The 25,124-nt window shown below is 50.3% G+C and overlaps 4 protein-coding genes and 1 long non-coding RNA gene across 5 annotated transcripts; 3 read left to right on the top strand and 2 right to left on the bottom strand.

Moving 5' to 3' along the window:
- The first annotated feature begins 992 nt into the window (after positions 1-992).
- On the top strand, positions 993-1,565 carry LOC109744633 (uncharacterized). Its single transcript, XM_020303792.1, has one exon. The coding sequence runs from the start codon at positions 993-995 to the stop codon at positions 1,563-1,565; it is 573 nt and encodes a 190-aa protein (XP_020159381.1).
- Positions 1,566-5,322: 3,757 nt separating this feature from the next.
- Positions 5,323-8,028, bottom strand: LOC120973634 (uncharacterized). Its single transcript, XM_073508208.1, has 4 exons — positions 7,940-8,028; positions 7,411-7,856; positions 6,463-6,567; positions 5,323-6,332 (listed from the first exon to the last, which is right to left on the bottom strand). The coding sequence occupies exons 2-4, from the start codon at positions 7,742-7,744 to the stop codon at positions 5,971-5,973; spliced, it is 801 nt and encodes a 266-aa protein (XP_073364309.1). The 5' UTR covers positions 7,745-7,856; positions 7,940-8,028; the 3' UTR covers positions 5,323-5,970.
- A 7,132-nt stretch (positions 8,029-15,160) lies between these two features.
- Positions 15,161-21,447, bottom strand: LOC141020570 (uncharacterized). The gene is made up of 2 exons (XR_006669614.2): positions 21,248-21,447; positions 15,161-15,793 (listed from the first exon to the last, which is right to left on the bottom strand). It is a non-coding gene; the product is annotated as an uncharacterized lncRNA (long non-coding RNA).
- LOC109744619 (sucrose synthase 2) lies at positions 15,624-19,957 on the top strand. The gene is made up of 15 exons (XM_020303771.3): positions 15,624-15,741; positions 15,886-16,015; positions 16,098-16,249; positions 16,339-16,531; positions 16,940-17,058; positions 17,147-17,363; positions 17,473-17,568; positions 17,652-17,825; positions 17,909-18,025; positions 18,109-18,275; positions 18,360-18,584; positions 18,665-18,983; positions 19,081-19,325; positions 19,433-19,571; positions 19,665-19,957. Exons 1-15 carry the CDS (start codon positions 15,632-15,634, stop codon positions 19,710-19,712), a joined length of 2,451 nt encoding a protein of 816 aa, XP_020159360.1. The 5' UTR covers positions 15,624-15,631; the 3' UTR covers positions 19,713-19,957.
- Positions 21,448-21,591: 144 nt separating the features above from the next.
- Positions 21,592-25,021, top strand: LOC109744620 (uncharacterized). The gene is made up of 5 exons (XM_020303772.4): positions 21,592-21,778; positions 22,570-23,427; positions 23,505-23,705; positions 24,013-24,208; positions 24,622-25,021. The coding sequence occupies exons 2-5, from the start codon at positions 22,624-22,626 to the stop codon at positions 24,804-24,806; spliced, it is 1,386 nt and encodes a 461-aa protein (XP_020159361.1). The 5' UTR covers positions 21,592-21,778; positions 22,570-22,623; the 3' UTR covers positions 24,807-25,021.
- Positions 25,022-25,124: the final 103 nt, after the last annotated feature.

The raw sequence follows: 25,124 nt of genomic DNA, 5'->3' as shown, positions 1-25,124 counted from the left end.
GGATATCCCGCGACACCATGAAACACTTGCCGCTAATGCTCGAAGGATCCACTCGGGCATGGCTAACGCAGCTCCCGCCTGGTAGCATATACCGCTGGGATGATTTGGCGAGAGTGTTCATCAAGACCTTTGAAGGCACCTACAAGCGACCGGGTGGTTTGGCCGAGTTGCAGCACTGCGTGCAGCGGCAAAACGAGACTCTTCGGGAGTACATTCAGCAGTCGACCACCATACACAACATGGTGGAAAATGTCACTAAGCACCAGGCGATCTGCGTCTTCAAGGCTGGAGTCCGATACCAAGAGCTGAACATGAAGTTCGGCCGAACTGAGACCCCGACTCTCAGTCGGGCTATGTAGATAGCCAATTGGTACGCCAATGGTGAAGAGGAAGACCGACTGAGAAGCGACAAAAGCCGAGCAGGCGACGCTCATCAGTCGAACAATAACAAGGGCAAGAAGCACAATTGGAAAGCTGAGGCTGGAGGGAGTGTTGAGGCTGGGGCCCTAGCCAGCCAAGGCAAAAGCAAAGGCTCCCAAAAGCAGAAGAAATACTGGAAGGGGAAGAAGCAGGTCACCCAGAAGAGTGACGTTCTTGATCAACCCTGCCAAATCCATACGAAGAAAGACGAGGAGGGCAATTTGATTTTTCCCAAGCACACCACTTGGGAGTGCTGACTCCTGAAGCAAGAGGTGCGACAAGATTCCTCTGCGGACAAGGAGGAAGATGACGATGGAAGCAAGGGTGCTTCCGGGTACCCCAACGTCGAAAAAGTCTTGATGATCTTCGCCGACGTCGAGAGCATGAGTCGCCTCAAGGTTATAAACCGAGAGATCAACATGGCGGTTCCAACTGTCACCAAATACCTCGACTGGGCCAAGATACCAGTGACCTTCGATTAGTCGGACCACCCAGCCGACATACCGACTCCCGGGCAGAAGGCTTTAGTGGTTGACCTAGCCGTTGAGGGAGTTCGATTGCGCAAAGTCCTAATGGACGGCGGCAGCAGGCTCAACATCATCTATGCCGACACACTGGAGGCAATGGGCATTTTGATGTCCCGACTCAGCAATAGCAATATGCAGTTCCACAGGGTAATCCCCGGGAAGAAGGCCAAGTCACTCGGCCAGATCGCTCTCGACGTCGTATTCGGCGGAGAGAAAACCTTCATGAAGGAGCGACTGACTTTTGAAGTGGTAGACTTCCGGAGTGCTTACCACGCCATCCTGGGTAGGCCTGCCTACGCACGTTTCATGGCCCGTCCATGTTACGTGTATCTCAAACTTAGGATGCCAGGGCCGAATGGTGTGATCACTATCACGGGCAATCAGAAGCTAGCCGAGGAGTGCCTCCAGAAGGGCTCCCGGATCGCTGACGAGCAAATGGCGTTGGCCGAGCTGGACGAATACAAGAAGATTGTGGATTCGAGTGATCTGTTGAAGTCCAAGAAGCCGGCTGTGGAATCCGCTTTCCAGTCGGCCGGAGAGACGAAACCAGGGCACATTCATCAAGATGATCCGAATGTCACCCCTACCAACATCTCCACCACCCTTGACAGCAAATAGGAAGGCGAGCTCATCCAGTTCCTCCATGAGAACTGGGGCATCTTCGCATGGAAGCCTTCCGACATGCCGGGAACTGGCTGAGCGTAGACTCGGTGTCGACTCAAAGATGAAGCCTATCAAAGAGCACCTTCAGCGATCTTCCACAGAGAAGCGCAAGGCGATTGGCGAGGAGATCGCGCAGCTCTTAGCCGCCGAGTTCATCCGAGATGTGTACCACTCCGAGTGGCTCGCCAATGTCGTCATGGTGCCGAAGAAAAATAATTCTCTCTGAAGGTGCATTGACTTCAAGCACATCAATCGGGCCTGCCCGAAGGATCATTTCCCTCTACCTCGCATAGATCAAATAGTAGATTCTATTGCCGGGTGTGAGTGGCTATCATTTTTGGATGTGCATTCCGGGTACCACCAAATCCGAATGTATGGTCCTGATGAAATAAAGACTGTGTTCATCACCCCATTCGGGTGCTTCTATTATATTACCATGCCTTTCGGGTTGAAAAATGCTGGAGCAACGTTCCAGCGAATGATCCAGAAGTGTTTACAGAAGCAGATAAGTCGGAATATGGAGGCCTATATGGATGACATCGTGGTCAAGTCTAGGAAAGGTTTCGACCTCCTGACTGACCTCGCCGAGACCTTCGTGAACTTGCGTGTTTTCGGCATCAAGCTTAATCCGGCCAAGTGCACATCTGCGTACCCGCGGGCAAATTACTCAGTTTCCTCGTTTCCGAATGCGGGATCGATGTCAATCCTGAGAAAATATATGAAACAACCAGAGCGTCTCCATGACGTGCAACGCCTCACGGGCTGCCTGGTGGCCCTAAGTAGGTTTATCTCTAGACTCGATGAAAAAGCCCTGCCGCTTTACTGATTGATGAAGAAGTTTGACATGTTCGAGTGGACTCCCGGAGCGCAGGCCGCGTTCCAGGAACTCAAGGCCCTGCTCTCCACCCAGCGGTGCTAGCTGCCTCGAGCAGCAAAGAGCCCTTGCTCTTATACATTGCGGCCACGAGCCAGGTTGTTAGCACTGTGCTCACTTTGGAGCGGGAAGAACAAGGCAAAACCTTTAAACTCCAATGACCAGTCTACTATATCTCTGAAGTTCTGACCCCTCTAAGCAAAGGTACCCGCATTACCAAAAGTTAGTATACGGGATCTACCTGACTGTGAAGAAGGTGGCACATTACTTTCAAGAACACTCGGTCACGGTGATAAGTGACACCCCTCTGTCTGAGATCATGAACAATAGAGATTCTACAGGTCGAGTGGCGAAGTGGGCCATCGAGCTCCTTACATTGGATATCAAACTCGAAGCAAAGAAAGCTATCAAGTCGCAAGCTCTAGTGGATTTCCTTGCTGAGTGGATCGAACAAGAGCAACCCGTCCCAAGTCCTCCTAAGCACTGGACGATGTTTTTTTGACCACTCCAAGATGCTCCACGGCTCCGGAGCCGGAGTGGTCTTGGTGTCCCACAAGGGTGACCGACTCAGCTACGTACTTCAAATCCATTTCCACTCCTCCAACAATGAAGCCGAGTATGAAGCCCTTTTATATGGGCTGCAGATGGGAATTTCTCTGGGAATTCGTCGACTGATGGTCTACGGTGACTCGAACCTAGTGGTGAACCAAGTTATGAAGGAGTGGGATATCCCTAGTCCAGCAATGACAGGATATTGCAATGTTGTTAGAAAGCTAGAGAAACAGTTTGAAGGATTGGAGCTCCATCACGTGCCACAGCTCAAGAATCAAGGGGCTGATGATCTAGCAAAGTTGGGTTCCACTCGGAAGGCCGTCCCCAAGAATGTGTTCCTGGAGCACCTACACTCTCCCACAATCAAGGAAGACCCTTTTGTGGAGGAACCCCCGCAACCAGTCGGTCCTTCAAATCTGACTGAAGTGAACGTCCCTGCGGTGATTGACCTGGTCCAAGAGATCCTTGTTATCACTCCTGAGTGGACCGAACCTTATTTGGCTTACATGCTCAGGCAAGAACTCCCAGAAGATGAAGCTGAGGCCCGTCAGATCATCCGTCGATCCAAAGCATTCACTGTCATGGGGGATCAGCTCTATAAGAAAAGCACTACCAGAGTCACTCAGCGCTGCATATTACCAGAAGAAGGGTAGCAGATTCTGCAGGAGATTCACTTAGGAACCTGTGGACGCCATGCGTCCTCTTGGACGGTGGTTGCCAAGGCGTTCAGAGCCAGGTTCTATTGGGCCCGTGCCAATGAGGCCCCCCAAGACATAGTGGATCAATGCGTCGGGTGCCAATTCTACTCAAATCAGTCACACAAACCGGCGTCCGCTCTGAAGACAATCCCCCTCACTTGGCCGTTCGTCGTGTGGGGGCTCGATATGATTGGCCCTCTCTGGACCGGGGCAAGTGGTTTTACGCACCTGTTAGTGGCAGTCGACAAGTTCACCAAGTGGATTGAAGCGAAGCCCGTAAAGAAGCTGGACTCGGCAACTGTCGTTCAATTCATCAGAGAAATAATCTTCAGGTTTGGAGTCCCCCACAGCATCATCACCGACAATGGGTCTAACTTTGACTCAGATGAGTTCCGCGAGTTCTGATATTCCCAAGGCACTCGGGTCAATTATGCCTCCGTGGCGCGGCGCACCCGCAGTCGAACGGACAGGCGGAACGAGAGAATGGGCTGATACTCCAAGGGTTGAAGCCTCGCCTCATGCGCGATTTGAAGCAAGCGACGGGGGCTTGGGTCACCGAGCTGCCATCAGTCCTCTGGGGCTTGCGGATGACCCCCAACTGGTCCATGAATCAGACCTCATTCTTCATGGTGTATGGGTCAGAAGCGGTCCTGCCGAGGAGTGATCTTCTTCACAACTCACCCCGAGTTGATTTGTACTTAGAAGCCAAAGCTGAAGAAGCAAGGCAAGATGGCCTCGACCTCTTAGAGGAGGAGCGTGAGTTGGTGCTCATCAGGTCAACGTTATACCAGCAATACCTGCATCGCTACCACGATAGACACATCATAGGGCGTGCTTTTCACGAAGGGGATCTGGTTCTCTGAGTGGATCAACAGAGACCTCACAAGCTGGTGCCTGCATGGGAAGGGCCATTCGCCATATCGAAAGTCCTGCACAACGGAGCCTACAGGCTCTACAACTTCAGTAAAGACATGGAAGAGCCCAGAGCTTGGAACGCGGACCTGCTCCGCAAGTTCTACACGTAGAATAAATTTCTCCTTTGTAATAGTTTTCTGAATGAATTTATATGAATAAAAGTCTTACTTTTCCTGTATATCATCTAGTTCGGCCTAGAGACGTTTTTTCACTCAGGTGACTAACTACATTCGGAAACTAATACACCCCCAGTGGGTGAACCGGCTTAGTAGCAAACCAGCTTTTGCATAAACTCAAATACAATTCGAGTGCGGATCAGCTCCACACTCTGGGGCTTAGCCGCAGACCAACTTTCGCCTAAGTTAAAATACAATCCGAGTGAGGATCAGCTCCACACTCAGGGGCTTAGCCGCAGGCCAGATTTTGCCTAAGTTAAAATACAATCCGAGTGAGGATCAGCTCCACACTCAGGGTCTTAGCCGCGGATCAGCTTTCGCCTAAGTTAAAATACAATCCGAGTGAGGATCAGCTCCACACTCGGGGGCTTAACAGCAGACCAGCTTTCGCCTAAGTTAAACCACAATCCGAGTGAGGATCAGCTCCACACTCACAGACTTAGCCGTGGACCAGCTTCCGCCTAAGCAAAACGCAACAACAAATAAGAACTCAAAGGTTCCCAAATCAGAAGGTTCGATCAGTTCAAATGTTTCAAGCAAAAGTAAAACAAGCTCAAGGCTCGCCAAAGTATGCGGTTACATCAACCACCCAACATTCCAGGGAAAATTTAAGGAGTTTCTCAGGCATCCTCCTGGCGGCTGGCTGGCTCGACGAAGGTCTCCAGATCGATTCCGTCGGCGATGCGCGGGGCGACTTCAACGAACGTCTCCATGAAGTCTTCAAATTTTAGCTTCTTGGTGTTGACCACACGGAGGTTCTTTATCTTCTCCTCGTTGACGTCCTTGCAGTGGACTCGGACAAGCGACAGGGCCACATCAGCACTGCTCCGGGCAGCCGACTTCTTCCAAGCTTGCACTCGAGCAGGAATCTCATTCAGCCGTGTCATGATTGACTCCAAATCAGTCTGGGTCTTCTCGCCAGGCTGAAGCTCCTTCTCAATCCGGCTTACAGCGCCCCTCACCCGAGTGATGTAACCCAAGACATTGTCCAGATGGTCTTCCAGTCGCAGGACAACAAGAGCCGCTTTTTCGGCAACGAGTGACCTTGAGGGGTTCAGATCCCTCTCGATCCTCTCCATCTCCAGCTCCACGTTGTAGCAGTGTCTGTGAAGAGGAAACCATTCCTGAATGAGTGATCGAGGAAATCATAACAGCACAAGAATTCCATTCGGATAACAAAGAAACTTACCAACAAGCTTCTCGCTCATCTCCGTGCAGAATTCCTCAATGTATCCCTCCAGGGCATTCTTCTTCTCAGTGAGTTGTGTGACCTTCTCCTCCAGAGTTTGCTTCTCTTGCTCAAAGACAGCGGCTTGACCTGTGCACTTCTTCTCCCACTCGGCCGACTCGCCTTTAGCCGCGGCTGCAGCTTTGAGGGTCTCGATCTCCTTCTCCAGCTTGCTGACTGACGCCAGCTTCTCGTCAACAAGTTTGGTCTTGGTCTTGGCTTCCTTCTGGGCCATCGCCAGCTCCTTGTCTTTATTCTCAAGGGCTTGCTTCATGGTTTCTAAAGAAATAGAAGTCCTAAGCCTCTTTACGAGTTGGGTGTTCTTTCTACGAACATATGTCGGAGTGGAATGACTCGGATGAAAGAGAAAAAAACAACATGCAATGACTAGTCAGAAGAAATGTCTTACCTCCTAAGGCCTTCTTCTCTTGTGCTTCTCCGCGTCCAAGTCCAACCGAAGGGATACCACCTCCTTCTCCAAGGAAGCACAGTGAGATCCCAGCTCGCAGGCTCTCTGCACCACACAAGAGATAGTCAGTCAGAATGCATGAAAGTAAGAACGAAGTCCCAATATGTTACCACTCGGATGGCGACTGGGAACGCCCCCGGAGGAACAAGCTGGACCAGTACCAAATCCTCAAGTACCCTTTACCCATCGAGTCGGCAATGAAGAAGATAGAGGACAACAACACACCGGTCTACCTCCATTCAGCTGACCACCGAGTCGACAATGAAGATAGAGGACAACAACACACTGATCTACCTCCATTCAGCTGACCTTTGAGTCAGCAATGAAGGAGATCCCACCTATTGTCTCACCAGAATACGAGTGTTGCCAAGCACCCCGAGTGTCACACGACAGTTCTAAAGACCGCCGCCGATTGCCCGCAATCGACAGCAGTCTCGAGGACTACACCCAGTGGGTGCACTCAGCGTACCCCCACCGGAAAGGGACTCGTGTTGAGCTAAAAAATGGTAATCAGCCCCAGGGAAAAAATACCAAAGTTCTAAGACTACCATTGTCTGCATCCAGTCAGTAGCAGCCTCGGGGACTACACCCAGTGGGTGCACTCGGCGTGCCCCCACTGGGCCGCTAGCACTTGGAAACGCCCCAGCTAAGCCCGAGTGAAAGCGATAACAACAAAAAAGTAAGTTCTAAGACTCCCGTCGACTGCTTCCAGTCAACATGAGCCTCGGGGAGTACACCCAGTGAGTGCACTCAGCGTGCCCCCACTGGACCAAAGAAAGCACCTAGTGGGTGTGCCCTGCGCAAACCCACTTACAGAAACCCCACCGTGGAAAAAGGAACAGAAATTTGGCAAATGAGGTTGAAAATTCTACTCACAATGGTACTTACTCGGACGTTGGTCTGCAGCGCCTCGCTGGCATCGTAGGCATCTTTCAGCCGATGGCACATCAATCCCATCTGAATTAGGGCCCCTTGCTCGCCCCCACTTGGTCCTTCGGGACGCGGTGCAGGGAGATAGCAGTAGCAAGGGCCGATGGAGACGCTGATGCAAGCCTTGGAGCCGGAACCACGATGGCTGTGCGGCAGCCTGCTCGGAGGAGCCAAAGTAGACCTCGTAGCTGGGACCATTGCAGTCCCAGACGCTGAGCCGCCTTGGGCCAGAGGACTCGGCCCCGTGGCCTTCGCGGCGACCTTCGCCGGGGAAGTGCGATCCACTCGGCATGGGGAGACCTCCTGCATGACCACGTCGGCACTCGACACCTTTTCCTTGCCAGCCCCTAGATTAGACAGGTCGGGCCTCTCCTCGTCGTCGAACTGGATGATCTCAGGCGGAGCTGCATGAATACACAAACTAGAAAAGTAAGCAAAGAACAGTCGGAAGGTATTCGACCACCATGACTAGTCGACAAGAAGATACCCTTGGAAGTGGCAGCATCAGCCGCGTCGGCGTCACCTTGGTTCTGCTTGTGAGCTTGCGGGTCTGCTGATGTCGTCGAGGTGTCGTTGCTACAAGGATCAAATAGCACTCAGTTGTTAGCCGAGTCGATGAACCAATAAAGACCAAACTAACAAGAATACTTACGTGGAGGCCAAGGGCACTGTCACCCGAATTCGAGGCACCGCAGCCTTCTGGGGCTTGGATGCGACCTGCTTGGGTCGCTTCTTGGCCGAACTCTCCGTTTCTGCGCGTGAGCGTTTCGAGCTACGAGCCGTCCGCCCTAAGGCAATCGGCTGCTGAGCCCCACCCATCTTACCACTCAGATCGTGCAGTTCCTTGGAGCGAGGTTCCTTGGGGGCCTCATAGGATGGCGAGGACACCGCCTCCTCTCCCTCTTCGGAGCTCTCCTCCTCGTCGCTTTCCTCCTCATTGTCACTTTCATCATCGTCGTTAGAATCCTCCGAGTACCGCTGCTCAGTGTCACTCATCACGTCTTCGGGTGACCGGTCGACCACCGGGATCGCGGAGACCATCTTCTGAAAGTACTGAAAGACAAGAAAATCATAGCACCGGAATCAAGCACACATAGAGCAACACATTGAGAGGCCGATTGAGCGGAAGATGATTGCCTTAACATGCAACAAGTCCTTGAGGATGGTCGGCACCAACTGAGTTCCCTGTGGGTTGTCTCGGGCGCAGGTGATGGCCTTGATCTTGGCCCACATGTCCTTCTCGGCGAGCTCCTCGGGGTGCACTCGGGTATGGTCACTCGGTCCCTCATACAGCCACATCGGGTGGGCCCTGGCCTGCAGCGGCTGGATGCGCCGAGTGAAGAAGGCCTCGAGCAGATCCATGCCATTGACACCAGCGTTCACAACTCCAACCAAGGCGATGGACAAAATTCTGATGTCTGTTTTCTCCTCCTTGTTCACAGAAAGAGGCGCAAGAGCTCTTACCCTCTCCGACGAGTACGGCGGAAGGCCCGACTGACTGCTGGCGCCGGGGACATCAAGTTCCCTGCCTCCCTTTGACGGAGTCGGGGAAGCTCATCTTCGGGAAGGATCTCCCCCCACGGACCTGGATGCCCAGGCCCTCGCATAGCCGGGTGACGTTGGTCTTCTCACCGGTCGATGAGTCCTTCTTAATAGTCATCGACCGACAGGTGAAGATATGCTTGAAGAGGCCCCAATGGGGATGGCAGCCAAGGAAGTTTTCGCAAAGAGAGATGAAGGCCGAGAGGTAGATGATGGCATTGGGAGGAAGATGATGGAGCTGCTCCCTGAAGTAATCAAGAAAAGCTCGGAAGAAGGGATGGGGAGGCATGGAGAAGCCCCACTCGATGTGGGTGACCAGCAGGATGCGCTCATCCTCATGCGACGCTGGCTCAACCTCCCCCGCGCCCGGGGGACGCCACCCGTCCCGCGAGATGAGATGCTCCTCCACAAGCTCCTCCAACCGCCGAGCCGAGACGCGCGACGGGATCCAATCCCCCTCTACGCCTCTAGTCGCCGCACCGGAGCTGGAAGAGGTGGCTTTCCCGGCTTCTTCGCCTTCTCCGCCTTGGCCGTGGAGTCTCTCGCCATTGTTGTGGGGGCTCTAAGCGCTTGAGTGCAGAGGGGAAGCGGAGGAGCCGGAGAAAAAGAAAGGGGATCTGAGGTCCTGGCCTCAATCTCCAAACCTTTTATATCACAGAGCAAATCGCAAGCCGGATCTCGCACCACAGATCTCCGGATCAGCGGCGCAACAGGGCATCACGCAGAGCAGGCGCGACACATGGCGGATTTCGTGCGCGAAAATCGAGGAACCGCGCCCCACTTTCCCCACTAACGCACGTCGTTACCGCTTTTGCGCACGCACACACAAATTCAAATCCCGTGATTTCTGGAGCAAATCAATCCGATTGATTACTCACGATTCCTTTCCTAAAGGACGCATGTCAGTCCGACTGACCATCCTCGATGGGGACCCGTGCACTCGGCCACGCTAAACACCCGACTGAAGTCCTCTTCAGGATTGCTATGAGACGAGCTTGACGCCCCTCCGAGGGTTCACTTGTCCCTTTCAGTAGGCTCCAAGGCGCATGACTCGTAAACCTGGACTCGTAGAAGGCCTGCGCTAGCGTTCCCCTAGGATAAGGAATGGCATCTCTCCAGAGAATCGTACCACGCACCAGCGTCGCCACTCGAGTTATAATGGCATGCTCTCACTCGGGCCTCAAGTCTATCTCTTCCGAGAGACAAATGAATGCCATCGGGTTTTTCTCGGCGATCAAAAGTACCCGGTCATCTGGGTAAACTAGTAGTCCAGAATCCGTTGTGTTTCGTCCAAGGAGCGGCATACCACGACTCGGAAACATATTCCGAGTGCTCCAGCAGCACTCGAACTTAACCGAAGGATCAGTTCATCAATCCTACGAAACCTCAACCGATTCGGGGGCTAATGATGAGGTCACCTATTACAGGTAGGGTCAAGGACCCATCATATGGGACCCACATGGGGCCCATCACCACCATTGGTAGGTCCCTGGACCATACCAACATTCAGATGCACTTATCAAGGAGTCCACTCGAACAGCTCGACAACACTCGGATGACCACCCGTCACTCGGCTGAACCAACCACCACTCGGACTCAAGAGGTGAAGGGACGACATGGGGGATGCAACGGTCGAGGAATCCTAAGTCGCCCTTAAGGCAGAGTCAGGACTACCGTTACCTGTAACTACTGTAGTAGAAGCTCATAACACCTGTAACTGACACAATCAATGTCATTAAGTGCCCTAGCAACATGGAGGACATGAGGCTGCGACGCACACTATATAAGCCGCACTCCACCTCCCGAGCTAGGGTCGAGCAATCTTTGTAATCACACCCATCAAATCAAAACCAAGCCCCTGGGCACAAGACGTAGGGTTGTTACCTCCGCCGAGAGGGGCACGAACTTGTTAAACACCGAGTGTTATACCTGCGCCGTAGCTAGGTTCCGCCCCTTATTCGTACCCCTAGTACTCATCGTCAGGATCGTAACCCCGACAATCCCTCCACCAGATGCTCGCAGCCTTTGGTTCCGCCATGGTCACGCGTCTCAAGCCGTCGACACCACCGGATTCAAGCCCCACTTGCGCGAACGCAATGGATTCCCGCCGGAGCGACTCTGACGCCGTGTCTCGGATTTCCTCCTGGAAGCGGCAGAGAGTCGGTCGGCCGGCTAACTCCTCCTCATCCCCGCATGGGACGAGTTCCCAGTCAATGGATCCAAAGTATCCGACCGCCGGCCATGTTGGAGAAGGCTAAGATTGTTAAGGAGGAGCAGGGTGGGGTGTAGGGGGGGAGCGGAGCGGAATGAAAGTGGATTGTCTTCACAATAGTGGTCCACTGAGGATAGATACCGTCACCTAAGTAGTATCCTTTGTCATAGTTGTGACCGTTGATGGTAACATTCACCGGTGGGCTGTTGCCTTCGGCAATCCTAGCAAACACCGGCAAGCGTTGAAGCACGTTGATATCATTGTGTGATCCGGCCATGCCAAAGAAAGAGTGCCAGATCCAGAGATCTTGTGAGGCCACTGCCTCAAGTATGACAGTGCAAGCCCTGGCATGGCCCTTATACTGCCCTTGCCAAGCAGAAGGGAAGTTCTTCCACTCCCAGTGCATGTAGTCTATGCTGCCAAGCATCCCTAGGAAGCCTCTGCTGGCATTCATCGCCAACAAGCGGGATGTATCTTCAGCAGTCGGCTCTCTCAAGTACCCAGGGCCAAACACAGCAATCACAGCCTTGCAGAACTTGTACATGGAGTCTATACATGTAGACTCGCTCATACGGATGTACTCATCAATGAGATCACCGGCACTCCGTATGCAAGCATCCGGACGGCTGCATTGCATTTCTGATAAGATGAGGAGCCAATCTTTCCAACGACATCCTATTTGCACTCGAAATAGTCATCGTATCCGACTACCCCCTCTCTAATACGGTTGGAAAGATGCCTACTCATACGGAAATGCCTTCGGAATTTCTGATGGTTGAACAGCGGTTTGGTTGAGTCAAAATAGTCCTTCCAAAGAAGGAAATGACCACTCTCTCGGTTGCGATTCAACGTCGGAAGGTGCCCCGGGATGGATCCACAGAATAACGGTCGCTGGATATTAAGGTGGTGATGGACCAACACGGCAGCCAAGATCTCCTCCTCATTATCGGACGAGGAATCGTCAGAGTCTCAAAGGAAATTGTGGAAAAAGAACTCATCGGCGTAGTCCATTTTGTACCTTGGCAAACTATCGAACAACTTGCGGGCGTCGACGAAGAAGCCGGCCGGCGAAAAGACGCCCGCCTCCCTTGGACCAGGTGGCTGGCCTGGCGGCGTCCGACGAGCGTGCTGGCGTCAGGCCGAAGGAGTTGGCCGGGGCGGCGAGGCGGCTTCCTGCTCGCGTTGGCGTCGGGAGGTGGGGGTGGGAAGCTTCGGTGCCCCAGCGGCGAGATGGTGGTGGCGGCGACGTGGGAGGTGGCGGCGTTGGGGAGACGGTGGTGGCAGCGACGGCCGTTGGCGGCGACATGGCAGAGGCACCGGAGATGGGTGGCGGCGGCGACGCGGGGGAGGTGGGCGAGGGTTCGCTGTTGGGGTGGGAGAGGATGGCCAATGTGCCACCGACTAGCGGGCCAGGGGGGAGGAGGCGGGCGTCGCGCGCGTCCGTTTCGTGTCCGCGCCGACGCAGACGAGGCTCGAAATTGGGTCGGGAATGGGTCGGCAGGCGGACGCGCGTCCGTTCGCGCCGACCCAAACGGACGCACGCGGACGAAATGGCTCGCCGCGTTGGAGTTGCTCTTATGGGAGGTGCCGGACATATCATATATATATGACGGTTTAAGGGACCCAGTAGGGTGGCGGTTTCGTGACTGTCGTCTTCGCCCCTACTTTATCGAAGCTGAACAAATTTTATTGTAGTAGACAATCTAAAAATCGTGGTGCTATAGTCACTTCAGTCACACACAGGATACAGATAATGTTGTAGTACCACGAAGTGTCCGACTAAAAAAGAGTACCACGAAGTGCAGGTTCTGCGAGTGCGAGGCAAGTGCGGTGGGAAATTAAACCGCAAACGACATGGCAGCGGCATACGAGAGCCATTCATTGCTACAGGACATACTACTACGTAATCACGTATGCCGTATGCGTTGCTAGCCAGCTAGTTTCCGACGGTGCCGCGCGCTCATGAGCTGCACAAACTTCTAAATGCGGTTTTTAGGTGCAGCGCAGAAACAAACGTGGTTTTCTTTTTACGGAAAAAGAAGTAGAAAACCCAAATGCTGTTGTACGCAACAAAATTTGTCGCGAACAGCTAAGCTACCACACATCCACAGCGCCGCATGCAGCCGATGGCACACCAGCACGAACACTTGTCACGGTGCGCTCCTGCAAAGCGTAACACTTGGCGCGGTGCATTCCCCTGAGCCGGAGCACCTGTCTTCACCGCCTCGGGAACCGGCCGGGCGCGCTAATCTCCAAGCCAAACCGGAGCCTCCACGGCCACTGATGCGACGCTGCCAAGAACCAGTGCGGGCGCCGAGCAAAGCGACGGAAAAGAGAGCGTCCTTTTCCCCGGCCTCCCGGCGAGAGGAGTTGGCAGCGGCTGGCGGCTGCACCTGACCCACGCCTCCTCCTGGCAGAGTGGGAGCTCCTCCGGCGCGCGCGCCCGTGTATAAATAGGGGCGCAGGCATCATCGCCCAGCCATCTCACTCGCCCTCACCGCGCACCAAACCCGGGCCGCCTGCTCCCCTGTGACGTTTCCTTGTTTCTCGCCCTCCCTCCTCCCTCCTCTGGAGCAAGGTAACTGGACATGGCTTCTTTTCATGGTACTTGCACATAGTATGGGTACGGTTGGGGCCATACGGAGGTCTGTGGGGCTAGCCTAGTTTCAGTGATTCAAGTGAGGTGCTGCATGCGAAATTCTCTTTCTACTTTCTTCAGCTTAGGTTCGAGAGTATATATACTGATAAGAAAAGTTTGGGTCAGGCTTGTCGATCAATTTGGCTTTCTTGGTCCCTGCATGCACGCATGCACTTGGGTCCGGGCCCTGGAGATCTTCTCTTTTGGTTGCTGTAGCTAGAACAAAGGGAGATCTTCTCTTTTGTGTTCTGGAATTGGAACTAGGATGGTAGAGTGGGTGAACTGCTGGGAGATCCATGTGATTATTACGCCGGTTAGTACACTGGATCGGTGTAGGCGTATGGGCGTATGGCAGTACCGTAGAGATCCAGTGCAGAACTGCGTATCCTGCGGACTGAGATCAGGTGACTTGCCTCTTGCAAGTCATGCTGTACCTTGCGCCCCTGTATCAGCCGCCCAAATAAGATCCAACGGACAGTATTGATCCAAACCAACCAAACAGCTTGGGACTTGGGCGTTTTCAAGCACACGACAAAAATAAGAAGTTCACGACTTCGCCAATGGAGCGTGAGTTTTATCCTTGATCCTAGGTTGGAGTAGCAACAATCCGCGGCGAGGTCGGCGCTTGCACCCGCAGTGATGGACGAGCAGTGTCATGCCATCGGGCTCGCCGTGGCGACCGCTGAGGCTGCTACGTCCATGGTGCTGGCGGCGGCAGTGGCCGAGGTGGTCCACCTGACTAGACGAGGTTGCGCGCTCTCGGGTTGGTGAAGTTGCAGGAGCTAGTGCAAGGGCACAACATGCAGAAGCAGACGAACATGAAGCTGAGGTGCATGCAGCGCCTGTGCACACCATCCACGACCAGCCGATGCAATTCTCCCTCGAGTCCCTGTTCGCCTCCGGTACGGCTGGCTGCTGGCTGCGGCAGCAGCAAGTCCCTCTACAATACTACAAGAGTACAAGACTACAACGTTGACTTGATCCATCCACGTTGTGAGATTCCAAGCGAGAACTAGGCGCCACTGTGTAACCACAAGTCCCGGCTATATTTTTGGTCTGGCTCAATATTGTCCGTTGGATCTTGTTTGGGTGGCTGATATAGGGGCGCAAGGTACAGCGTGACTTGCAAGAGGCAAGTCACCTGATCTCGGTCCGTATCCTGCATGCCTGTGACATCCTCCTCCGGGGAGGCCAGGCTTGTCTTCAGTCTGAAATTTTCTTCTGTTTTCTGAGAGCATATTCGAAGTTCCCGGAATGCAAAAATAAATCTAGCAGTTTTTCCGCTCCCTCTTTTATGCAACTTGTTAAAGGGGCTATTAACTTTGCAACAAAGTTTTTCCAAGGCCAGTAATTAAGAGTTACAGTGCTCCTCACATATCTCACATAAGCCACTTGCTCTGTGGATCATGTGCATGTCTTTGTATTACACTACTAAATTACCTGATCCATTTCTATTATCTGCATGCCCTTTACTGGAGAGCCCGGCAATAGTTCCGTGCTCCTGTGCTCACTCATATTTTGGTCAGTTTTAATTAGCTTGCCAAGCCACGCAAGAAACGGCTACAACACATCTCACGCTAATCCCACGATCTGGTTCCCAAAGCACAGCCTTCTAGGCACTCTTGCACGTCACGCCAACCTTTCTTCTTCCTTTGGCTCTATTTATCAGTAGAGCTCATGCATCGTTGCTACTAGGACAGAGCGCCCTGTTGTCTAGGAGGAGGCTTCACTGTTTCTGCTATTCAGATTTACATGACTGTTTCTGCCGTTCAGGTTTGAGGATAGCAATGGGGGAGACTGCCGGAGAGCGCGCCCTGAGCCGTATCCACAGCGTGAGGGAGCGCATCGGCGATTCCCTCTCTGTGCACACCAATGAGCTCGTCGCCGTCTTCTCAAGGTCTGTCCTTGATCTTCTGCAGGCTAGACTGGCTGCCAGTTTGTAGAAATCTCTGCATATAAGATACAATCGTTACCACACTTTGTTCAAGTAACGTTTGTTGATAGATCTGACCCACCTGCTGTTACACGATAACTTGTTCAGGCTTGTTAACCAAGGAAAGGGGATGCTGCAGCCCCATCAGATCACTGCTGAGTACAATGCCGCGATCCCTGAGGCCGAGCGCGAGAAGCTGAAGGACACCGCCTTTGAGGATCTCCTAAGGGGTGCACAGGTTTGCACCACCAAAACTCACTGCAGTGTCTGTCATTCCTGTGATGTTCAGCTCTTGATCTATGTTTTGGTTTGTCATGCAGGAGGCAATTGTCATCCCTCCATGGGTTGCTCTCGCCATCCGGCCAAGGCCTGGTGTCTGGGAGTATGTGAGGGTCAATGTGAGCGAGCTTGGTGTTGAGGAGTTAAGCGTCGCTGAGTATTTGCAGTTCAAGGAACAACTGGCGAATGGAAGGTATCTGTGATTTGTGAAATTATTAAGATTCAAGAGTCCAGCTTATACCTTAGTTTTATCATACAACGCTTCTTCTGTTCAAATTGCAGCATCGATAACAACTTTGTGCTTGAGCTGGACTTTGAGCCATTCAACGCCTCCTTCCCGCGCCCATCGCTGTCGAAGTCCATTGGCAACGGTGTGCAGTTTCTGAACAGGCACTTGTCGTCGAAGCTGTTCCATGACAAGGAGAGCATGTACCCGTTGCTCAACTTCCTTCGCGCGCACAACTACAAGGGGATGGTAGGTTACACTCTCCAGTGTCTGGCTCTGTAGATTGGATCATTTGGCTTTGTAGATTGGATCATTCAACTATATCTTTGCTGAAGGTTCTCTAGAAAAACTATATCTTTGTTGTTGAAGGCTTACATCATTTGTTTATAGCATGTCAATCTCTTAGATATATCTAAAAGCAGCATATGAGCATACTCAGCCTGTAAGAAAATATAGATACAATCTTACTTAATGTGTTGGGCATTTGCCCTGATGATATGTGCATTTTCTAAGTAAAAAGAATTGTTTTAGAACAAATTCTTTAAGTAAGTGCAAAAGCCTGATCACTATCTATGAGCCAACTGAAAGTTTAAACTGGAACTATTACACCTGCTGTTTAATCACGATGAGCATGTAATATTTTCTTTCTTTCTTCAGACCATGATGTTGAACGACAGAATTCGCAGTCTCAGTAAACTCCAAGGTGCACTCAGGAAGGCAGAGACACATCTGTCAGGCCTTCCAGCTGACACCCCTTACTCAGAGTTCCACCACCGGTACTGTATATAATCATCATACACATGATCATTGAAACCCTTATTGCTCTCAACAAAGAACTAAAATCGTTGCGTATCAATTTTTCAGGTTCCAGGAACTTGGTTTGGAGAAAGGTTGGGGTGACTGTGCTCAGCGTGCGAGCGAGACTATCCACCTTCTCTTGGACCTTCTCGAGGCCCCTGATCCATCCTCCTTGGAGAAGTTCCTCGGAACAATCCCAATGGTGTTCAATGTTGTTATCCTCTCTCCTCATGGTTACTTTGCTCAGGCCAATGTCTTGGGGTACCCTGATACTGGTGGACAGGTAGAATCCTCTACCCCACTTTTGACAGCTTGACATATTTCCTCTTGATAAACTGAACACCAGGAAATATTTATTATCACCAATTTTATTATGTCATGGCAACCCACAGATTGTCTACATTTTGGACCAAGTCCGTGCTATGGAGAATGAGATGCTGCTGAGAATCAAGCAGCAAGGTCTCGACATTACACCAAAGATTCTAATAGTAAGTTTAGTACCCCCAATATGATCGAATACGAGCTCTCTATTTTAATTGATCCCTAATAAGGTGCCTTTGGCCTTACATAGGTCACCAGGTTGCTCCCTGATGCACATGGCACCACCTGTGGCCAGCGCCTTGAGAAGGTCCTTGGCACCGAGCACACCCACATCCTGCGTGTGCCATTCAAAACAGAAGATGGTATTGTTCGCAAATGGATCTCGCGTTTTGAAGTCTGGCCTTACCTGGAAGCTTACACTGATGTATGCACTTCACTTTCCAGCAGGTTTTTTGTAGCGTTTCATTAGAATGGCAATTCATCATTTTGTTTTCCTGTTGCTTTCAGGATGTGGCACACGAGATCGCCGGAGAGCTGCAGGCCACCCCTGACCTGATCATTGGAAACTACAGCGATGGCAACCTAGTAGCATGTTTGTTGGCGCACAAGTTGGGAGTAACTCATGTACGCATTCTATCCCCTTTTGCTCAGTACAAGATGTATTCTCATCTCCGTAGTATCCTATCATAATTCTTATTTCCTCGTAGTGTACCATTGCTCATGCACTCGAGAAAACCAAGTACCCCAACTCCGACCTTTACTGGAAGAAATTTGAGGATCACTACCACTTCTCCTGCCAGTTTACAGCCGACCTGATTGCAATGAACCATGCTGACTTCATCATCACCAGTACCTTCCAAGAGATTGCCGGAAAGTAAGATTCTCTCTTTCACAGAAACACCGCCGTGGTCATTTGCAAATAGCATAAACTGATCTAATGTTATCGTCCAATTTTCAGCAAGGACACCGTAGGGCAGTACGAGTCGCACATGGCATTCACAATGCCAGGCCTCTATCGTGTTGTCCATGGTATTGATGTCTTCGACCCCAAGTTCAACATCGTCTCCCCTGGTGCTGACATGTCCATCTACTTCCCATACACTGAACAGCAGAAGAGGCTTACCTCCCTCCATACTGAGATTGAGGAGCTACTCTTCAGTGATGTTGAGAATGCTGAGCACAAGTATAATCATATATAACTCTTGAGTTCTTATAAAACAGATTGCCTACCATGCTGGTTATCTAACTTGACTACCTCTCCAGATTTGTGCTGAAGGACAAGAAGAAGCCGATCATCTTCTCGATGGCTAGGCTGGACCGTGTCAAGAATATGACTGGCCTGGTAGAAATGTATGGGCGGAATCCTCGCCTACAGGAGCTGGTAAACCTAGTGGTTGTTTGTGGTGACCATGGAAAGGTGTCCAAGGACAAGGAGGAGCAGGCAGAGTTCAAGAAGATGTTTGATCTTATTGAACAGTACAACCTGATTGGTCACATCCGCTGGATCTCTGCTCAGATGAACCGTGTTCGCAATGGTGAGCTCTACCGCTACATCTGCGACATGAAGGGAGCCTTTGTGCAGGTGAAGGACACTGTCAACCTAGGAACTCACTATGACTGAATCACGACATTTACTAGTTCTGACACCTCTTTTTTCATGTTTGGCTTGCTGTGCTCAGCCTGCTTTCTATGAGGCTTTCGGTCTTACCGTGATAGAGGCCATGACATGTGGCCTTCCAACATTCGCCACTGCATATGGTGGTCCAGCTGAGATCATTGTCAACGGCGTGTCCGGCTACCACATCGATCCTTACCAGAATGACAAGGCCTCCGCACTGCTCGTGGACTTCTTTGGGAAGTGCAAGGAAGACCCGAGCCACTGGAACAAGATCTCGCAGGGAGGACTCCAGCGCATCGAGGAGAAGTATATATGCAATTCTCTGTTACCTATCTATGTTACCATCTGATGCACATGCTCTGACTCTTTTAACAGCACTGAGCTGAGATTGATGCCCTGGGATCTTGACGCAGGTACACCTGGAAGCTGTACTCTGAGAGGTTGATGACCCTTTCTGGTGTCTATGGTTTCTGGAAGTACGTCTCCAACCTCGACAGGCGCGAGACTCGTCGGTACCTTGAAATGCTCTACGCCCTCAAGTACCGCAAAATGGTATGTGCCATGACATTGCGTTTGACCACCTTGATAATTTCAGTTCGGTTCATATCTTGAGACTTAATTTCTCTGTGCCTTTGTCGTGTGCAGGCTGAAACTGTCCCATTGGCTGTTGAGGGCGAGACCTCGGGCAAATGATTTGTCCTTACCAGAGAAATAAATGGCGGGCGAGCGCTCCGCTTTACCGTTCTTGATTCAGTGATGGAGCACAGATCGGAGCGTGTTATGCCTTTGCTTGTCCTTTGTTACCGTTCTTGATTCAGTGATGAACTTTAGTTCCTGTTGAGTCCTGTCGCGGTAGGGGAACTGGATGGATGCTGTGTTGTTGGCACTTTCTCATGGATACAGTATTTGAATGAATGAATAAGATAGTCTTTGTTTTACTCCCAAGTTTCCCAAAATTCTGTGCAATTAACATTTATTAGGACCGGATTTTGATTGAGTCATTTTTCTGAGGGAAAAAGGAAAAGGAAGATTCAAAATCCTTTTTCTTCAGACTTTCACAAAGACATGGCTTCCTTTCTTCTTAGATATATTTCATTCATTAAATTTCTCTATAGTTAACACTAGAACATCTTGCTAATCCTATAAGATCTCGAAAAGGGTGGTAACAGTGAAACCCAATCTACATACACATTGAACTTCCTATCTTGCCAAGCTAGCACCTCCATCCCACCAACCAATTATACCACTCTCCATCCTCCTCCGCCTCAATCTTACCTTGGCTCACAAACCCCAAGTTTGTTTAGTTGTTTTTTTAGAATGGATTTTCTATGAGGAATACTATTGGATAGGGCCTCGTTGCCAAGAGCTACAAGACCTTAGTGCACTGGAACTCGTGGTTATGGATCCAAATCCTTCAGTATGAAATATTGTCTTTTCTAAATAAAAACCTGTAGTATATTGAAAAAGGTAATTTCGTTCTTGTGGAAAAAGAACCCCTTGCACCCTAATGAAATGAAAGGAAAAAAATCATATTTTTTCGTTCCTATAAATCTTATGACTAAAATACCGGATAGGGCTACATTAACTCCCTAAACTATATAGGAAGAGAGGTACTCCCTCCGTCCGGAAATACTTGTCGTAGAAATGGATATAAATGGTTGTATCTAGAACTAAAATACATCTAGATACATCCATTCCTCGGACAAGTATTTCTGGACGGAGGGAGTACTTGACAAATAGGGGGCAATTACATTGCAAATGACGGCGAGGGACCTCTTGATACCTTTTGTTCATTTCCTAACCGTAGCAGGTTTCGTGTGGCAGAAGCCTTTTCTGGGTTTAAACCGAGCCAAAACAGAGAATTTTTATTGAAGAAGGAAGTAATGATGTTAGCTAGAGAATCAAGAAATAAATAGTACTCCCCTTCAAAGAAATATAAGATCTTAGTGATCTAAACGATCTTATGTTTCTTTACATAGGGAGTACTTCCCATTCCGATTCTTTTTTAGTCCCCAAGACATAATAATTTCTTGGTTTTGGCAAGAGCGGTGGGTGACAACTGACAACGTTCAGAGCTCGCTGGTCGGTGGTTCTGGGCGATTGATTTAGAGACCATCGAGAACAGAATTTACAACCAACGATAAAATAATTTGGTCATTCGGTCTAACCCAAAAGATTTCAGCGAGATTTCCACGGAATCGAAGCAACAAGCTAAGTAGAGGACTCACACGCGATGGGAGCGCAGACGGGAGACCCAGACGCGTGCGCCGCCCGCCCTCCTCCACACCGCCAGTTCGCAGCCGCGGCCGCTGACAAGAACCAGGGCGAGCCACGCCGTCGCGCCGCTCCAGTCTCGAGCGGTCGAGCTTTCGCTTTCTGCCGCGGCCGGCGTCACACGGCAGCACGACAGAGAGGGCGCAAAACCGGCCGGCCCATCACCCCGCGTCACCTGCCTTCCTGGGCCTGAAGTGGGCCCCGCGGGTCCGAAAAGCAAACCGCATCCGTCACGGCTCTGCCCACCCACCCAGGTCGGACCGGATTGACCAGGACCCAGCCCAAGCCCGAGCCCGATAACGTACAGATGAGGCAGCCGCGTGCGGCGGGCGTGCCCGCATCGCTACTCCCTTCAACTTCTTCCCCCTTCCGTCCATCTTTGCCGGCGAACGGAAGAAACCCAGCCCGATCCCCCACGCCCGACGCTTCCTCCCGCGACGATCGCCTCCGAATCCTCGCCCCCCGCCGATCCGGCGCGCCCATAGGTCGGTACCGCCCGCCCCCTCAGTTCTCCTCCGTGGCTCGCGCGTTCTACGGCGGGGCGATTCGTCAGGGCGGACGGATGGAGACGATTGATTTAGCTTAGCTACCTTATCCTTGCCGAGTCGTTTGATCGATCACGCAGTATTGTTTGATTCATCTGTGGTGTTTGTTCGCGATTGATGTTCTACTGGCTAGGCAGGGTTAATTTTTCGGCTGATCGACCCATCTGTTTCGTCTAGGGTTTCAGAAATTGCCCCCCCAATTGCTTGCTTGCTTGCCCGTAGACGCTAGGTATAGGTATACGTGGGTAAGAGCTTGTTTTTGGGGAGTTACTTCGGGTGTGTTTTGCTGTAGTGCAGCTGCGATTTCACCTCTTGATTTGAACTCATGATGCACATAGAGTTACATGAATCGTTCGTGGCTCTGTTGCAATGCGTTCTACTGAATAAAATGCTCAATTAGAATGCTACTCAAAGTTCTTAGCCATATCTCAAATACGTGTATATAGACTATAAAGTTTGATGTATCTGCTTAGGGATGCAAACAGACGGCGTCGGTGAGCGTTGGCGAAAGCATAATTAGAATTATCATGGTTATTAAAGCAATGAGGATTAGTATGTTTTTGGCTTCGTGGACAAGCGGACGCCGTCCGCCTGCATCCCTATATCTGCTAGTAGACAATAAAATGAATGAATTGGGGTGAAAGAATGAGCTTGTTATAATGTTATATGGACTAGAAACACTTTGAAGGATCTGTGCCTTATTAATCTTCGTTGCCATCTCTGTTTTTTAGGTCTTTTTGTGTCATTGCTTATTACCTACATGAGTGCTGTATCTACATGATTCCATGGAGATCCCAAATGAAGTGACGTCGTACTCATCCCTCTCCAAATTCGATAGCTACCACAGCCAGGCAGATCCTATGTCCAATCTAGCTCCAGGAAACACATACCCAGTGCATGACTATCTCTATGAGCCATCTCTGGAACCAGACTTTCCATCTGAATATGGTTCAAGAGAAGATCCGTTCCCTACAGCTCAAGCTAGTTCAACTATCAATCTGAAGACCGTACTAGGTGGTCTTGCTGCGATTGTTTCGCGCCCAAGCAAGGTTGGGGATGATGCATCACGGCAGCAAAGTTTCAGCACAGATGTATCATTTCTAGGCGCTGGCAAGGATGGTGACTTGCATTCATCTGTCTGCGTTCCGAGTGCACCACCTCTACTTGAAGCAAATGCTTTACAGTTCAGTGCATACAGGGAGGTGCTGCAGGCAGATCCCCCGGAATGGTTACCGGATAGCTCTGCCAGTGTATGCCTGCAGTGCAGCTTTCCTTTCACAGCTCTGACTCGTGGAAGGCACCATTGCCGCTTCTGTGGAGGTATATTCTGCAAAGAATGTTCCAAGGGAAGATGCTTGATGCCCATGAAGTTCAGACTGCGTGATCCTCAGAGAGTGTGTGATGCTTGCTACGACCGACTTGATCCACTCCAGGCCTTATTGATCAACTACAACAGCAATGCCATGCAGCCTGCCAAACATGACGTCATGGATTGGACAAGTACGAGGAGCTGGTTGAATTTGCCTGTTGGACTATCAATGGAGTATGAAATATACAAGGCAACAAACACACTGAGGAAATATTGCCAGGTATGTTTAATTTTGTACCCAACTGATATATACTTGCATTCCAGAGCTCAGAAGCGTTTCTTTTTTGGTATGTGTAGGTTTCTAGATTAAATCCTGAGAAGTCAATCCCATCATCTATCCTCAAGGGAGCAAAAGGGCTTGCTGTGCTCACAGTGGCCAAAGCAGGTGCAGTTCTTACGTACAAAATGGGCACTGGTCTTGTAGTTGCTCGCCGGTCAGATGGATCATGGTCTGCGCCATCAGCGATTTTATCTGTTGGATTGGGATGGGGAGTGCAGGTATTTCTCCAGTAAAATCTTCTCTCTGAATCCACATGCAACGCCTAAGCTTATCTGCTGGTGATATAATTCTTGGGACGTTCACCAGAAAAAAAGAACATGCATGCTACTCATTTCATTCCTGTGATCTTCACAGAATAATTTCCATGAAATGCATTAAGCAGCATGTCCTGTTTGCTTATGAGATTAGCATGATATCAGAGACAAGTTTATGTTGAAGCGCTCTTATTATTTGGACACTGAACTACACTATGTCATTACTTAAGATTATCTCACCATGATAATGACATTTCTTTGTGTTTTCCAGATTGGAGGAGAATTAACAGACTTTATAATTGTACTTCATGATCTTAAAGCTGTCAAGGCATTCAGCAGCCGCATGCATCTTTCTCTTGGGGCAGGATTGAGTGCGGCAGCAGGACCAATTGGCAGAGCCCTTGAAGCAGATGTTCGAGCAAGTGAAAAAGGTTCTGGGATATGCTACACTTATAGCTGCAGCAAAGGTAATAAGAAAGTTGTGTCTGAGAATTATCACTGTTGTTTCAGATGTGCTTGATATTAGAAATGACTGAAATGGGTAGAAATCAGCACAATTTTAACAGTGTTTATCAAGTAAAAAAACAAATTTAAGTTTTTAGACATCGCACTGAGTTTGCTCTCTGAAGTTATTTGTCAAGTTTGAAAGTGTTTATTGCGGCATGTAAAGTAATAGTTTTGAAGCTATTTTACAATCTTATTTTTAAGGAGTTTTTATTTTACGTAGAAACACATGCTCTCTTCTCATTAGCCAGAGGAAGTCTTTACAATTAAATTCAATGTCCTATGTTTGGCTTTCCTTGTTAAGAATCTTGTAGGTTTCATCACAGCTATCTCAGTATCCTTCTGATTTGTAGCTTTATCTCAAAACTTGCAACAGGTGCCTTTGTTGGGGTCTCTCTGGAAGGAAATGTCGTGACAACCAGATCAGACACCAATCTGCGCTTCTATGGGGACGCCTACGTGACCACGACCGATATCCTGTTTGGGAGGGTGGAGAAGCCCAGAGCTGCGCAACCCTTGTACTCAGCTCTAGATGATCTGTTCTCAAAAATGGTTTGCTAGTTCTAGCCATGGTAGTTTCAGCATTCAGTGGTGTACATATATATCTCTAAAATATGCTAGGAACAGTCCTTGGGAGAAAATATCCCAGAAAAAAATGTACAGCTTTTATTGGGTGTGTTCACTGCAAGTATGTGTCCACGCATGTAAATATTGTCAGGATATCAGTATGTTATCCGCCGTTGTGGGTTGATTATTGCAGTGTGATGCTGTTAAAATATTTCGCTCTTTTTAGCACTTGAAGGGTGTAAATATTGCTTGATTTGGCTTGTTTTATATACTGTAGTAGTCAAATGTTGACAGCAGTACACATAATTTGAG

The sequence above is a fragment of the Aegilops tauschii genome, chromosome 2 (genome assembly GCF_002575655.3).
Source record: "Aegilops tauschii subsp. strangulata cultivar AL8/78 chromosome 2, Aet v6.0, whole genome shotgun sequence".
NCBI lineage: Eukaryota > Viridiplantae > Streptophyta > Magnoliopsida > Poales > Poaceae > Aegilops > Aegilops tauschii.
This window is presented reverse-complemented; position numbering and strand designations above follow the sequence as displayed.